This window comes from Nilaparvata lugens, chromosome 1 (genome assembly GCF_014356525.2).
Source record: "Nilaparvata lugens isolate BPH chromosome 1, ASM1435652v1, whole genome shotgun sequence".
In the NCBI taxonomy this organism is placed as follows: domain Eukaryota; kingdom Metazoa; phylum Arthropoda; class Insecta; order Hemiptera; family Delphacidae; genus Nilaparvata; species Nilaparvata lugens.
Genome location: NC_052504.1, coordinates 86,940,422 through 86,958,007, shown reverse-complemented (window position 1 = coordinate 86,958,007; position 17,586 = coordinate 86,940,422). Strand labels below are relative to the sequence as shown.

The following is a 17,586-nucleotide window of genomic DNA, read 5'->3' as shown; positions in this document are numbered from 1 at the left end:
CGTCTTCCAAAATATTATGTTTTCATCCTCATAATTATGTTTATCAACTGGCATAGCTCTAAATATTTGGACAAAATTATAGCATTTATCATTTTTCAAGGTGAACCTGACTTGTAACATTGTTTTCCTTAAAGGTCTCATAATTTGAAGATTTTACACCTTTGTCAATCATTGAGACTAATGATTTCACATGTAAAATGGTTTCTTTGTAAAAGGATGGCTAACAAAGTTAATGATATGATCACACCAATAAGAACTTTAGTGGCCAAAACCACAAGTATCTCCAGAACAATCTGTCGATTAAATTATATAAACTGATATAGTGTATTTATTCACCTGTGCATTGGATTTTTTATTATCTTTTAGTTTTCTTTAATTTAAATTCTAAGCTTATTTTGGATTGTAAATTTCATTATGGCCATGGAAGCAAAATGGATCACTGATCTATTGATTTTACACATATTTGTATACAATATTAGATTAAAGAATATTCTAAATCCTATCGTGGAGTGTGATGGGTATACAAAAGCAATATTTCTGAAAGTTCCAACATGATAATTTTCTCAATTCAATTTGAATTGAATATAACTAAAATAGAGTACTATTCTAACTGTTTCGCAGGTGAAAAAAACAATATTATTAATACAGCTTTCCAGTCATTTTATCTATATTATGTATGCTCTACAATAAATAATCATTTAGATCCAAACACACATCGAACGTCGAGTTTCTATTTGAGTTTACGTAGTAATATACAGGGCGTTTCAAAATGTTCTTCGGGGTTACGAAAATTCATTACAAAAAACTATTCCACTAACAGTTTTTTTCCTACGGGTTCTGGGCAGTTGGTTGATCGTTTTCCGCTAGGTGTAGACAGTAGAGAAAATGACTGCCACGGGAAGCGAGAAGTCGTTTTGTGTCTTAGAATTTTACTCGCCAAAGTCGGTAATTACTGTGCAACGTACGTTTCGGTTGAAATGTCATAAGGATCCACCAAGTGACAATTCAATTGGTGCATGGTACCAACAATTCAGCGAGACTGGTTGCTTGTGCAAGCGAGAATCAACTGGTCGTCAATATAATTATACTTTTGTTTTTTTAAAAGAGGTTGACAGTGATCTAGATACCCTGCACCTGTCAATATTCTGATAGCCTTTTTCTGCAAAAGCAAGACCTTATTGATATGGCAGCTGTTTCCATATACTAAAATTCCGTATGCAATTATGCTTTGGAAAAAAGCAAAATATGAGTTTCTGAGGTATTTGACAGGTACAAGATTCTTCAACTGCCTTAACAAAAAGATAACCCTAGATAACCTAGCAGAAACGAAATTCATGTGGGGTTCCCAGGTCATTCTCTGCCCTTGCCCTCTGCCCTGGGTTTCCTGCCCTTCTCTTCTCTAATTTGGATTCCTTCATGTTTAGCATCGTCGAGTTTTTGTTCTAAGATAGCAGATACATGTTAGGGCGTGTTTGGCAAGAGCTAGACTTTCGTGTTGACGTATGCCGTGTCACCAAAGGAGCATACATTGAACATCTGTATATATGTTGGAAAAACTGTCTGAATCCTTGCATCTGTACGTACAAATTTCATATAGGTAAGTTGAATAACCTTCCTGTAGTGAATATTCGTAACCCTGAAGAAAATTTTGAACGTACTTATAATCTAGTATCTATTCATTGGGTGACTCATTAATCAATGAAACAATTTTTCAACAGAAAAAATATGTTTTATGCCATTACTTTACGATAAAATAGTACAGTCTATATACATAAATAAATATAACAGCGAATCTTCATAAATTGATCTCACTAAGTTGTTTTGCAACAACAGTTAACATGTATCATACAATATTCTCGGCTATGTAACAAGCGCTAGTTCAAGATATTCTCGATGGAAGTCAAAGTGGAGGTAATCTGTAAAGAAAATAATGAGTTTATAATCTGCACCTGCTGTACAAATCTACAAAAATGTAATCATTTGGACTTTAGATAAATTAACAGTTTTTAATTAAGCATGTGTTTTTCTTTGGAAACAACGAAGAATCGAAAATGTATTTATTTATTTATGAGAAACATGGAAGCATACAGGATTTCTCCCAAAAATTGCTTCCATAACAACACAATTACAATAGTTCATTATACATAGTAAGAGTACAGAAAAAAAATATTGAAAAATTACAATGGAACAAAGAGGAAAAATAATAGAAAAAAATAAATGAACAAATAAAAAAAATCAGTACTAATCATACCCTCGAGGACTAGTGCAAAAGTGGATTCAACAAACATTTAACAACAACTCAACAGACAAGAGACACATTAAAACACTCGCAGAAGTCGCCTACAATCCCTACGAAAGCGACTGTAATCGAATGACAAGTCAAGATGATCCGAGAAGCAATTGAAAATGAATGATGATTATATTATAATACAAGGATTGTCTTAGAATTGAATACACTATATTCTTAAAACTCTGTACATGGTGGACCTGGAAGAAATTTCCCTGAAAATTACAGCCTTTACCTGTCATGTACTGAGTTATAAGAAAATAGTGTAACTTGATTCTGAGACAATCCTCGTATAAGATGACAGATGATATGGATAAGTTACAAATTCTGATTGATGAAGTTAATTTATTTTTAAATTCAATAGTTTTCTTCAATTATAGCAAGTATATGCGTTTCAGAAAATAATGCAAGAGGAACATCTACTGAAACGTCTTCACCAAAATACATTGGTAGGCTACTAGCGTTGAAAATTAGTTTCAAAGTAATATTTCAAGATTGTATAATTCTCTTTCCTTAGGTATCAGTATTATAGAATCAGAAAACACTCTGATCTCTCTGATATCTGATACAGAAAACACTCTTATACAATCAGATTATACTTTCTCAATTTTATTCTTCTTTTGACATTATTTCCCATTAATCCTGATTCGATTTCTGATATTTACATTATCCTAATATCTATAGATATCCTATGCACATATCTTGATTGAAGTGCATTGAACCTTAGTTCGACTTATAATCACTATTCTTTCTCAATATAGTAAAGGTTTCACAGGGAAGATCAGCACAATAGATCTTCAACAGATTTTATTTGATAGATTTAATTGTAATCAGTTGGTACTCACGTTTGCGAAATGCTGTCAATAATGTCAGAAAATGGGCTCTTGGGTGATTGTAATGCAGCCTCGCTGAATGTGCGTAGAAACGTTTGTTTTTGAGAATCGTCTGCAAGCTATAAAGTGGAAACAACATCATGTTATATGAAAATTTTTTTTTTTTATAATGAAAAAGAGTCAATTTTATCCACAACGTATAAAAAATATGTGAATATCCAACGAAACAATATGAAAAATTCAAATATTTAAAGATAAAATATTTTAAAGAGTTTAAATATTTAAAGATTTTGAATTGATATTTAATGAAATTAAATCTATCTAAGATAATGATTTGAAAGTAATAAACAATTATTTTGGATAGAAAATTAAGGTGAAAAATGACTTTACTTCACTTTAAACTGCTATTAGTCGAAATTTGAGAGAGGAATAGCACAAGGTTACCTTATTTTTCCCCTCCCTATCATTTTGATGATGTACTTATTGTATCAATCAATAAATAATATTATAAAGAATATTAATTTGTATTCGAATTGTTCATCATTCAATTCTGTATTATCACCTAATAAATAATTCACTGTTTATTTATTCATTCTTTATCATACAAATATTGAGCTCAATCTCTTAATTAAATTTACTTGACTAATTAAACAGTTAACTGTATTTTCTAGTCAATTCAAGTTAGAAAATAAATTACTTCAGATACTCAAGTTACTTTAATTTAGTAAGTGACGAATTTATGCAGTAAGAAAATGCAAACAAACAAATATTCTCACACGAATGAGTCGAAAGATATAATTGAGGAAAAACCTGACATAGAAAAAATATTTAGTAGACCTCTCTCAATTGAAATCTTTTAGACATTCAATTGTATCACTTTATGTAGGTAATGGCACTGATTTCTCATGGATAAATATGATTACCAATATAATAACTTGATCAAATATTTGCCTACAAATTTTGGAATTATCATTTAACTAGCCGTCAGGCTCGCTTCGATCGCCTGCATTTTTATCATATGTTACGACAATCCAGTCGGGGGTCCAGACTAAACGTCTGGCTAAACGGATATGGCGAGCGAAGCGAGCCTGACGGCTAGTAATATAATATTCCCAGGATTGGAGTAGCAGCGCCCAATCAATTTTTCCGCGATAAATGCATTTAAATCTTCAACTTGGTGCCAACCTAACAAAGTCAACTCAACTTAATGCCAAACTGACAGAATTAATTATTTAGTTGTCAGTTAACAACTGTTTCGAAGAGGTACTCTATCTAGATTATAGTTCTATAGTAACATATGATATGGAAATTTCAATTATAATTAAGAGATTGGGAGAAGAAGAATATACATGCTAAAAGACGAACTTTAAACCCTTAAAAACAACCCTTAGAGTAAAAATATTGCCAAAAGATTTCTAAGTGCGCCTCTAAAGGGCCAACTGAACATACCTCCCAAATTTGAACGTTTTTGGTCCGGTAGATATTTAGTTCTGCGAGTGAGTGAGTGAGTGAGTGAGTGAGTGAGTCAGTCAGTTAGTCAGTCAGTCAGTCAGTCAGTGAGTGAGTGCCATTTCGCTTTTATATATATAGAAGAAAAGAAGATTTTGTTGGATCTATTAAAGATATATGATTTCCAATATCATAAATTCAATATTATTTACTCATCTCTCAACATTCAATTCTTCATGTTTTCTTTTTCAAATTCAATTACTCATCCAATTAAATTAACATTCAATAACAACTGAATATAATAATTGAATATTCAAACTGAATATTATAATTCAATAAAATATAATAGAATTCAATTTAATATATATATAATTCAATAGAATATGAACCGAATATTATCTATCACAATGAAGAACGAATTGTTCAAATTCAATGAATACTGTATATAATCTAATGCAATTGAATAAGAACTGCCTTTATAACATCTGTATTGTGTAGCTTGTATTAAGGAGGCAAGTTTTAGGTTTTTATCGGTTTGCCTCGCATACTAGTTCTGTAAGAGAATAAATAAATAATGTTAAAAAATGACACATACTAGTTCTGTATGAGAATAGATAAATAAATAAGAATAGATAAATATGGTCAATTGCAATGAAGAACAATTTGTTAGCAATTCGCCTTCAGTTGGCAGTAGCAGTTAGCAGCCTAAATTCAGTTAGCAACAGTAACCAAACAGGTTCATTTGATACACATATGGATTGTTAGCAATAGCAGCCTTGAGAAGGATACAGAGCTCTGAGCCAGGGGTTGGTGGAAGCACTGATGAAGAAACAGCTGAGACACCAGGTGGCCATGGGCATGGGAAGACATTGCGTGAAATTGCCCAGTGACATCACAACCCATGCCTGCAGAAGTGGTAACTGGTCTTCGCTGCACGCTTGGTCAAACACCTGCAAAATGCAATAGAAATCCATTCAATTGACATCGAAATGTTAAGAAATGTATAGGTAAATAATATATGTGGAAAGAGGTAGGAATGTGGAGCAGAACAGTCAGGATTACAAGAGTAAAATAGATAGAAAATTATTTTTGAATTGATGTTTGGTTGAATATTGTAATACACTTGCTATCAAACATCTAAACAAAAACCTTTTCTAGGTTCAATATTAGTGTGTTTTGACTTTTGAGAACCATAGTAGAAGTGCTGAGATGCTTAATGAAAATCAAGAATATCACTCAAAGAACAGTAAATTGATAGATAGAAATCCTCATACACGAAGTATACATTATAAATTCATAGAAAATAGAACCCTAGCATCAGCAAAGCTGAGCTGAAATTACTCAGTATATAAGCGCATGGACCAGGGTATACATATTAATAAAGAGAAACGTTTTTTGCAATTACAGTGAGAAAAGATAAGTAGAACCTTTATAGAAAAGAATTGAGGAATTCTTTACATTATCAAGTTTTTGATGATGAAAAATTGATTTGGTTTTAAGAAATACAAACCAAATCAATGGTTAGTCCAAGAAGATAATTTTAATAGGTTATAAAAAACTTAAATTTGTAAATATTTTTTTCAAAAAGCTGTCTCATTCAATATGTACAAGTGCTGAATATTAGGGAAAAATCTGGTGTGGCGCACTCACACAACTTTCCTTGCCGTCATAAAAATTTATCACCTGACGCAAGTGTACACGCACATTCCAAGTCTACTATTCAAAGATCTGACAGCTGGTGACAGGACAATAACGCTGGAGACACACGTAGTCTGCTATCTCTTCATAGTGAATGATTTAATAGAATCAACAGTTGCCAACAGTTTGCTTTATTGGATAAACACATTTTCTCGAATTTCGAGCTTATTTCCAATTTTAGGTGAAAATGTCACTGAACATTAATTGTAGAGATTTTTATGCTCAATCTTTTCCACTTGAATTTTTTTGTTTAAATTGTATCTGAAGCCTGATAGTCGGGAATCTAAAATCACACTTTGCATTGATGTGGCGGAGCTCCTGAAATTTTTACAGATATGAGACTTGTGGCAGTTGATAGAGCTTATCAATTACTATTTTAGGTATAAATTTGATCAAAATCGTTGGAGCTGTTTTCGAGAAAATTGCGAAAAACCCTGTTTTTGACAACATTTTCGCCATTTTTGCTGCCATCTTGAATTGGATTTGTTCGAAATTGTTCGTGTCTGATCCTTATATGGGAAGAACCTTAAGTTTCAAATTTCAAGTCATTCCGTTGACTGGGAGATGGAATATCGTGTACACAGACGCACATACACACACACACACCACACACACACACACACACACACACACACACACATACAGACCACTTTTTTGGACTCAGGGGGCCTTGAAACGTATAGAAATCTAGAAATTCGGGTACCTCAATTTTTTTCGGAAAGCAATACTTTCCTTACCTATGGTAATAGGGCAAGGAAAGTAAAATGGGTTCATGATTGAAAATGAAATGAATGAATCCGAGTAAAATTTACAGCATAAACAAGACATGTACATATGGACAAATTACAGCACATACAGTAAAAGCTTGATGATTGAACTGAAGTATAAAAAACTGAACTGCAAAATATTTGAACTTACCTTAAAAACAACCGGTGCTAACAATCGTGGATGAGGCTGAGTTGGCGCCAGAAACTCGCCAATTACTTTCGATAGAATTTTAGCAGCAGGAAAGAAGTCTCCAAGCAGGAATGGAAGAACTGTGCACACACATTCAGCCTCGACTGGGTACGCTCGTTTTATTCTGTTAAGACATAGTATTCTTTCAATTGATATAATAAATAGGAAATATGCAACAATTGAAGTTTTAAACTGAAGATTTCATAGGAAGTATACTTTTAAAAGGGTTTTCTTCTTGCAATAAAGTCATATCCTTGTGACTGATTTTTGAAATATTTCTCCATAATGAATGAAAAATAATTCATGAAACAACACAATGAAAGAAACAAAGTTTGTCATCTTGTCTATTTTTAAGAAAGAGCTCAAGACACGATCCCATGATGCATTGCAGAACGGTCATATTGAATCTAGTCTACTAGTTTTGAAGTATGTCTAATAGTTGTTGAATATATATAATAAAAAACTTTGATTGTTTGCTTAATGCATGATTTTATTACGAATAAGTTGTTCGTATTAGATTCGATTTTGTAATTTGCCGCCAAAATAGCTTTAATATGGCCCACATGAATATGGCTTTAATATGGCTCCACAGCAATTGGTGTCTTTCTTTAGACCTTGATTGGCCCTAATTCCATGATTATACTTATGAAACCTGTTTACACTTCATCAATCCTTAATTTAAGGATTTGTATACTAATGAAACTTTCAACTACTTACTAAACTACTATTTAATCTTATTCTTTATAGTAATGTAAATGTATAGAAACATTCATTTTGAAACATTCTGCTTCGTTAAAGCTATTTGATTAGGATTGTAGTTTCACGATAGGCTACCTATAAAAACACTCTTTGCTCCATTAAAGGTATTTTAATAGGATTATAATTTCACTAGACCTGTTGAATAAAGTGGATGTTTTTTCAATGGCAGCTACGAAAACCTCAGCATCATCCTCTCTTTCTCTAGCCTTGTCGTATTCGCCCGAATAGGTGCAGGAGAGCAGCAGCTGTAGAGCAGGAAGGAAGATGGCTGGATTCGATTGCGCTAGCAGTTCTGTGGCTAGCCTCGTCGTTTGCTCCCTGATACCATCGGGCTTTCCAAGCAGAACCAGTCTATCCAATCCCTGGAAACAAAATGGCATGGAAATCACTTTCAATACTGCAAATGACCAAACATCGAATCCACAATAATACAATAGACAGTTCATAAACATTTAAAGATGTCTCTTCCTCGATATTATATTTTTCTTGTCTACCTTTTCATCTTTTTTTCTATGTGATCCACGTTATTGCTTTACAGTAGTGATTTATTATAATTCAGCTTTATAGTATTTTTTCCTTTTCTTTGAAGAATATAATAAATAAACGTATAGAATATACTTAAGTATATTACCTTATACTTTAGTATACCTACATATAAATACAAATATAAATCTGAGTACCCTTTCAAATTATTTCGTCACGACATGTTTCGGATAAAAAGATTTATATTTTCATTCAGTTTTATATTATGTTTAGCTATTTATGTGCAGTGCTATTTTGTTTTGAACCAATATGAGTCACATCAGACTCAGTGGAAATTGTCAAATTACAAATTGTATAAATGAATAATGAAGTTGGGTTTTTTCAGTCAGGAAAGAATGATTGAAATTGCAACGGTCTTGTGGGACCGAGATTTTTCTCGTGACTAAATCATCTTCAACTACCAAATGTCCACATTTTATAACGGGAGTAGCAGATTCACTAACATCAAACTAATGCTGATGATAGTATTAATAGTAACCATTTTCTATGTCAATAGTTAAGTATGTAATCAAGTTAATCCTAACTTGATGACACATGATTAACATGAACTTCATCGTAGTCTAGATCACTTCACTCTAAGATTAAACTAGATGGGTCTACTAAAAAATAAAGAGATTCATATGAAATTCGTTACTTAAATTGATAAGTGAATGAAATAATATACTAGATGTCATACGTCAACAATTTTCAATGAGTGTAGTAGGTGTATGAATGACGTATGATTAACATGAGCTCTAAGATAAAACTAGATGGGTCTCCTAACAAAGGAAGGTATTCATAAGATATTCATTAGGAATTATCATTCTATAAGAGTGTTAATGAAAAAATGGACAAAAATTGTTTACCTGAATCAGTGCTTGGTATAAGTTGATAGACTTCGATGAAGCAGCATTCTGAGTTAATTGAATAAGCGTAGGAGGTATTTCTTTCACAAGCGTTTCTGGGGCATGTTCCAGAGTATAAAAAACTAGAGCGTATAAAGTTAGCGAACTTTCTTCACTTGATCTGCAAAAACACAAAAATAAAAATATTATATATGGCCAATGTCATTTTATTTATTTATACATTGATACATACGATATCATTCTAACTATGAATGATTGGGAAAGGAAAAACAGGCTTAAAGCCCAAGACTGTTCCTTTCCCAAATTTAGATTGAATTGTACAATGGTTACAATGTATATTGTAATAGAAGATCCGGTATTAGTGAATAATTTACACTATTCTCATAACTGAACGAATATAAGATGTCTTGTAAAAGATGTTACCCTACTTTGAGGATACATCAAATATTTATCTCCTTTACAACGGAGTCTTAATAACTATTAGCGGTTATGAATAATAATAATAATTAATTTGAGTGTCGGTGATGTTTGAATTTTAGTATGATGATTAATATTATTTAAAATACTGGTATCACATGGTTTTAAAAATGAAAATGATAAAATTGAAGTGTTTTCAACTTCTAAATATGAATAGATGAACATAATTTCATTCATTTATACATGATTTATCTATCTGCCAACATAATTTTCAATACATTAAATTTGTATTGATAACAATTATGAAAAATGTTTTTTCTTTTCATAAATCTTACTTTATAAATAATTTATTAAGATTTGCGCACACCGGTGTGAAATCCATGAGGCGAGGATGACAAAATGTCACACGTTTTGTACCGGTGTGCACAAGGCTTAATAGCCTTAGATGCGTGGAACACACTAATATTGTTATAAAAAACACCCTATATGAGTTAATTATTTGGTATTTCACTCAATCATAATTAAATTAATCAACAATATTGATAGAACATATTGATTTAGGTGAGTTGCATTCTTATGGTGAAATAGATTAAAATGTTTGTAGAACTTACTCTGAGGTAACATCACTGGTTAAATTTCTATTAATAAAATCCAACGAAGCTTGTAGCAGCCTTTGCCTGGTATCAACGACAGGAGGTTTCTGTTCTACGGGTTCTTCAGTCTGAAAAAGAAATTGGAAGTTTAATATTTTGAAATATCCTAATCAATAATATTGGAGATTGATTTTTGAGGTTTCTTGTGTGCCATTTACTCGAAAAAGTGATTTAAAATATTTATCCTTTTATTTAAAAGTCGGGATTATGGGAGAAAAAGAATATGACAAGACTGATACTAATAAAAAGACTGCACACATGAGTAAATAAGATGGCAAAAATAAAGTTGTTTGTTAAATTTTATATTTACTTACAAAATTTTCCAAATTAATAAAATTTGTATCTTTGTTGAGTGAGGAGCTGTTATGATTTTGAATTTTTCAGGGTAGTTCAAAGTAATAATATTAAAAAAGTTATTATCACTTAGACCTTTTCAAAGTTTTCTCATTAATTCACCCTTGAATAAAATTATTGTACTTATTAAACACAGGACTTGATTGAAGTGTTTATATATTACCATAAAAATGTTGTCATCTATCTCTAATTTATAAGGACTATAGTTTTTCTCAAAGTTGATAACTTTAAAAAATATAATGCTCAAAAACTAATTCTTTTATGAAAGTTTAACATATTAGACGAGTAAAGTTCTACTCAAGACATGTTAATCAAGATTCAAGTTGGAAATTATTAGGGTAGTCATATGAAAGACAGTTTAAAAGTATAGAAGCAAAAGTATACTAAAGTTGAAAAAAAAATTGTTAGTATAGATTGCTTCAATATGATATATAATAGAAGCCAATTGAGAAATCATGAAAGTATTACATTTTTATAAATACAGCATTCTGAGTTAATTGAATAAGCGTGGGAGGTATTTCTTTCACAAGCGTTAAAGAAAAAAGACAATATTACATTTTTAGTATGCTCTCATTTTAAATTTTCATTTTATTGATATGAGAACACATACCTCGAGAATATGATGACTTTGTAGCAAGTATAATAGACCATGTAGTGCACTATGCCTTGCCGGAAGAAAAGAAGCTTTTAAAGCGTTTTCTAATAGTTTGAGAATTCTTTCTATCACATCTGTTTCCTGAAAATGGAAATTAAAACACATAGTCAGAGAAATGAATATGAAATGGAATATATAACTTACTTATCCAATATTTTTCCAATACAATATGTACTCTGATTATATTCCTCCAGAAGCTTCAATACGGAAATTTATAAAGCAACAAAAGAATGAGGAGAGTAGCGTTCTACTGGAATTCACATTAACTTTATGAGAATATGCTTATAAAATATTTATTACGCTCGATATCATAAACACAAGCCTAGAGCTCATGTGGGCATCACCCTCAGAAAAAAATGCGAATATAAAAATAAATGGTATAAGAATTTTATTGTACTATAACAACATTTTTATTGCACAGGTATGATAGAGGGATGAATGGGATATTAAAGTATCTGACAGCAATAATTATTGCAGAAACCAATCTACAAAACATTTTTATAGCGAGTCTTCTAACAAAAACTAAAACTGAACTATTTACATTTTTTTGTTTATTCGAAGTACGATTTGAAAATATTCTATAGATATTTTGTCATATTCTTGACTTGAGAAATGAACTGAGAATGAAATGAATCGTTTGTATGATCTCTAATATAGTTTGTAATATTGACGTGGCCGATACAAATTGTAAAGTGTTTGTCTGTGGCAATAAAATGATTTGATTGAGGTTACAGTCTTTACTGTTGCGTCTGTTACTATGATTTGTGAAGTATTTTATGCTATTATTGAACCCTATCCTTGACCTGAGCTGTGAACTGAGGTTACAGCGTTTACTGTAATAAATTCTGGTGCAAATCAGAGCTAAATACAACTGATTAGCGGGTGAGATGTGATAAATTTATATTTTATAATTTAGATATAATATTAATAATTACCAGGGTTGGCAGGACGGAAGCAGCCTTACACACAGCCAATAGCAAATACTGATGCATGATCTCATCTTCGACCGGATGACTTTTGGAGAGTTCAAGGCACATGTCGAGCATCCATGAGAAGTGAGATCGTTCTAGGAATAAATCCGACAAGCAGATTGTGGACCGCACTATCTCCAACAGGACATTCAGTGAGACTCCACACTGAAAAATTAATAATTTGTAAATGAATTCATACGAAAAGTAAATTCATGAGAAATGTAGTTTCAAGTGATAATAATTCCAAGTACTAGTGCCGGTTGAATAAAAGCCGATTAAATTTTGATCATGATTATTCTACGAGAAACAATCAAAGAAGCATTATTTTCGAAAAAGCCTTTTCTGATTGGTTCTCATGAAATTAATCATGGTTATAATTGATCCGGCTTTTGATTTTGTTCAACTACATATACTATTATATACTACATGTGTAACCAGTGATTTTTTTGTGAGACAATAATATTTTATTTGAAATAAATCCATTTTTAATATTAAAAACAAAATTGGAAAGTTCTGTGTCAATCAAATCAAAAAATGTTTACAATGGAATAAGTTAATAATAGTGCTGCAATTACAATAATTATTATAATGAGCAATTATAATAATTAGAAAGTTGTACAATCTGCTGGCCAGGTTAGTCGTGACGACTAGAGCGTTGCATCATTGAACTATGGAAACTATTATTTAGTTACAAAACATCAATAATGATGACCTAACAGCGTTGAATTATAGTATACAATCAATGAAAGATATGATATTTTGTAGTGAAGTAGATAATGTTAATAATATTTTAAAGTATTAATACTCACATCCGGATGCATCCATTGAGAATACAAATCTAACAAAAATTGAAGACAAGATTGTAGATCAATGGATAATTTAGCTAGCCTCTGCTGCTGTTCCAAGCACATTTTACATAATTCTGAAATAAAATTGAAGTCATATAAATGATGCATAGAGGTTGAGCAAATTGAGTCTTTAATTACATCTAGAAATAAAGTATTAACACTAAGCTAGTTGTATTACATAAACTGGATCTTACACATAGGTTTAAATTGAAACATAACAGCATTTTTCACAGATATGGAAAATATTACAGAACTACGCCTACTTTGTAATTTTGGAGCAATCTTAAAGTTATTTCATTTGTTACCCGAATAAAGTGTGATTTGATTGTAAAATATAAGCAAAATATTCAATATAATGGGTACTATCATAAGAAGATATCCCATGGTATAGGGTGTTTATAGTCAAATTTCAATGTTAATTCAGACCGGACTATCGGTAGTCCTAGCCGATAGTCCTAGTAGTTCTTTTTCATGAAGCTATGTGACGCTGATAGTCTCTCATACTGTGCCGTATATACTTCTTCTTCTTATTTGGCATTACAACCCAGCGAGGGTCACAGCCTCCCTCAATTTCCGCCTCCAAGCATCTCTGTCCACCGCTGCACTTTTCCATCTTCGCACCCCAATTACTGCTGCATCCTTATCCACTACGTCTATCCATCTTGTTCTGGGTCGCCCTTTCCTTCGCCGGCCATATATTTTCCCTTCCATTGCCATCTTTGGGGGGTAGGCATCGTCAGCTCGTACCAGGTGTCCTGCCCATCTCAGCCTGCGAACTCGCATCACAGTGGCTATATCTGCATACTGGTACAGCCTATAAAGTTCGTGCCGTATATACGCTACATACTAAATACGTAGGTATTTAGAACATTTATATTACATGTTTCTATTAGTTACATCAGCTCAACTAAAATAAATAATTTTGTAGTTTCCAAGAAGATTTGTAGGGGTATTTATTCAGTTCCTTAGCAATTGAACGTTGTGTTCATACTGTATAGTAAAGTTTTTTTGAACGATAATGAGTTTTTTAATAACATTTCATACTCACGTGACTCAGCAGGTACAGTAGCACGCTCATCAGAAGACATAACATTTGTTTTAAGGTACTTGACTGATACTTGTCCGTACCCATACCTGGAAAAACCATAAAAAACTATTTTCAAAGAAGAAATATCAATCAGATTCATTTCATATATCAATAAATTGTATGCTTGCAAATGTTGTCAGGTTAAGAGACGAAACTGACTTTTAAGAACAAGATTGATAACTGAGAAGTCTGAAAATTAAATATGAACAAAATTAGTTCTGGAAAATCAATCTCCAAAGTCAAAACAAACATTTCAACACCACCCACAACCTACTTGAGTAGCCTAGTAATCGATATTTTCTCTCTAATAATGAAAAGCAAGATTTCTTCAAAATTGAGCACTCATTCTTAGAACCTAGGCCAAATAACTGTAAGGGAATGACTGCAATTAAATATCGTATTGCACGTATTGCACTCGTACTTACAAAGTTGGATTCCAACTGTGAAACATGTAATTACTATGAATAAGATTTGATCATAATACATGCCTATCAGTCGAGTTGATTCGTTCGACGTTGACACGTTCATTCAACCTTGGAAGATAAACCTGACTGGACGCATTCTCCTCCAATTCATTCAGTTTCCAATACAACGCATCAGTAGCTGCTTCATACTTTGCTCCCCAACTGAAAAAATGTATTAATTCGATTTTTCATTATTTCAGTTACAATAATAAGATTTGGAATATCAATTCTGTAAAATCTGACAAAGCATTTATTGGAACGGTTCCACTTGTTACTCGTTCCGCTACTACGTAGACATCATGTCGTCATTTTGTCCGTCTGCGCTGGCCAGTGACGTCACAGTCAAGGTTCACGTTACTGCCCCAATCAAGTTGGTTTCCTTTATTATTCGTCGTGTTATTATTTGCCGTTGCAATTTTAATATTTGTACTATTCAATTTTTTGGAATTTATTTTGTCTTTAGGCACCTTACTTTCTAGATATTTATTACTTTTTCACCAAACGTTTGCAAACGTTTTCGTTCGTGGCTGACATTTCCGCCTTCCCTTTTTGTTGCTAGTGCATCTAGCTTACTGCTTGTCTTTCAATGGAGTATAGTCGGGTGTGCATATCTCGCGCCCGGTCTAAACTTTTCATCTGAATTCATCTGATCTACGGAACGTTTTTAAAAGTGAATTATTCTTCAAATTAATTCGTTTGTTCTATTCTTCAATTGTGATTCAATTATTCATCGATTTCTTCGCATATTTACTCTGATAAACTTTGTTAAAATTGCAACCTCGTGTGGGCGTTTATCGCTATTTATTTGATCTACGGAACGTTTTTAAAGTGTGAATTACTTCTGCAAATTAATTCATTTATTCTATTCTTCAATTGTGATTCAATTATTCATCGATTGCTTCACATATTTGCTCTGATAAACTTTGTCAAAAATTGCAACCTCGTGTGGGCGTTTATCGCTATTTATTTGATCTACAGAACGTTTTTAAAGTGTGAATTACTTCTGCAAATTAATTCATTTATTCTATTCTTCAAGTGTGATTCAACTATTCATCGATTTCTTCGCATATTTACGCTGATAAACTTTGTCAAGTTCACAACCTCGTGTGGGCTTCAATTGCCATTCTTCTACAATTGGCTTCACCTCGTGAAACTCAAACTTTCAAGTTCATCATCTCTACCGTTTGGAAATCATTCTAAAAATTCCACAACTTGAAGGTCGGATTATTCGTTTGGAATTCTACTTGCTCCTGTTCTCATTTCCACTGGGGGATTTGCCTGCTGTGGTGGACGCTTCCATGCTTGTCATCGCATGGCCAGATCACATCATCGCTTGCTGATGTCCTGTTCCTGTGGGTATTGCGGAGTCATTGCCTGTCTGCCTGGCTGCATCTCCTCTTCAAAATTTTATTCAGGTTACGTAAATCGTTCTATTCAATTTTCATTTATGTATGTATCATAATTGTTTTATTAATGTCTATCTTGACATTCAATTCACTAAGGCCACCGACGCCTATTAATTCATTGGATTTGACAGCTACCCTTGGCTTTACAAGTGATTTTCTGAGGCCACTGTCGCCTATTAATCGTTCTAATTGATGTCTGTCTTGACATTCAATTCATTGAAGGCCCATGTCGCCTGTATTTAACCTGGACAATCTTTACATTGTATTTATTAGCTACCCTTAGCTCTTAAGTGTCAATCTAAGGCCACTGACGCCTATTTATCGTTCTATTGATGTCTATCTTGGCATTCAATTCACTAAGGCCACCGACGCCTATTAATTCATTGGATTTGACAGCTACCCTTGGCTTTACAAGTGATTTTCTGAGGCCACTGTCGCCTATTAATCGTTCTAATTGATGTCTGTCTTAACATTCAATTCATTGAAGGCCCATGTCGCCTGTATTTAACCTGGACAATCTTTACATTGTATTTATTAGCTACCCTTAGCTCTTAAGTGTCAATCTAAGGCCACTGACGCCTATTTATCGTTCTATTGATGTCTATCTTGGCATTCAATTCACTGAGGCCACCGACGCCTATTAATCGTTCTAATTGATGTCTATCTTGACATTCAAATCACTGAAGGCCTATGCCGCATATATTTTTATGTATTCTACTTGTTGAGCACTATTTACAGCTTATTGTCATTTATTATTCCTTTTGTAAATCATTGTCATTTATTATTATTCCTTTTATAAATCATTAAGATTGAACTTTGCAGCAATAACTTTTCATTTTAGCACTCAATTTATATTCGCAATTCAGGTATCATTAATATTACCTTTTCGATTATTGTCAGGCTTCAATGGTCATTAATGTCATTGACCTAATTTCATTTAAATTTTGTATTTCTCTAACGTTTTATCACATGTTGTAATTTTCCCAAGATTTTTTCAACTCAGTCTTCTTACAATTGTTTTTTGTATGTGGCCATCTGCCTATTATTATTTTATTGTTATTAAATCTCATCTTGTTGATTCATTTAGTCTTTTATTGGCGTACTTACCACACTTCAAGCTATCAGTATTTTTATGCACAGAATTCAAAGATTTATTTGTAGGTATTAATACCAACTATCATTCACAGTCCACTGCCCTGACCTTGGATTCTGTCAATTCAATTTCTATTTTTTGTACATTACATCAGTTTCAAATTCAATCTTGATCAAAACAATATATAAGAATACTGGAAATCATCTGAAAGTGACAAGCCTAAATGCAGGTAAGTAATAAGACAATGAATAAAAGTTTTATTTTTTA

At 32.4% G+C, this 17,586-nt stretch overlaps 1 protein-coding gene and 1 long non-coding RNA gene across 3 annotated transcripts in view; both read right to left on the bottom strand.

The window, feature by feature from the left end:
• Positions 1 to 1,707: 1,707 nt before the first annotated feature.
• Positions 1,708 to 3,249, bottom strand: LOC120348799. The gene is made up of 2 exons (XR_005570342.1): positions 3,133 to 3,249; positions 1,708 to 1,916 (listed from the first exon to the last, which is right to left on the bottom strand). It is a non-coding gene; the product is annotated as an uncharacterized LOC120348799 (long non-coding RNA).
• Positions 3,250 to 5,297: 2,048 nt separating this feature from the next.
• LOC111054382 (huntingtin) overlaps positions 5,298 to 17,586 on the bottom strand; it is a 75,945-nt gene continuing 63,656 nt past the window's right edge. For both annotated transcript variants that reach the window (XM_039419484.1, XM_039419485.1), the window contains 10 exons: positions 14,845 to 14,982; positions 14,318 to 14,403; positions 13,231 to 13,343; positions 12,386 to 12,586; positions 11,406 to 11,531; positions 10,400 to 10,509; positions 9,372 to 9,531; positions 8,119 to 8,345; positions 7,186 to 7,348; positions 5,298 to 5,519 (listed from right to left, as the gene is read on the bottom strand). In XM_039419484.1, the coding sequence (XP_039275418.1) occupies positions 5,331 to 5,519; positions 7,186 to 7,348; positions 8,119 to 8,345; positions 9,372 to 9,531; positions 10,400 to 10,509; positions 11,406 to 11,531; positions 12,386 to 12,586; positions 13,231 to 13,343; positions 14,318 to 14,403; positions 14,845 to 14,982 (1,513 nt within the window). In that variant the 3' untranslated portion in view covers positions 5,298 to 5,330. The remainder of the gene's footprint in view (positions 5,520 to 7,185; positions 7,349 to 8,118; positions 8,346 to 9,371; positions 9,532 to 10,399; positions 10,510 to 11,405; positions 11,532 to 12,385; positions 12,587 to 13,230; positions 13,344 to 14,317; positions 14,404 to 14,844; positions 14,983 to 17,586) is intronic.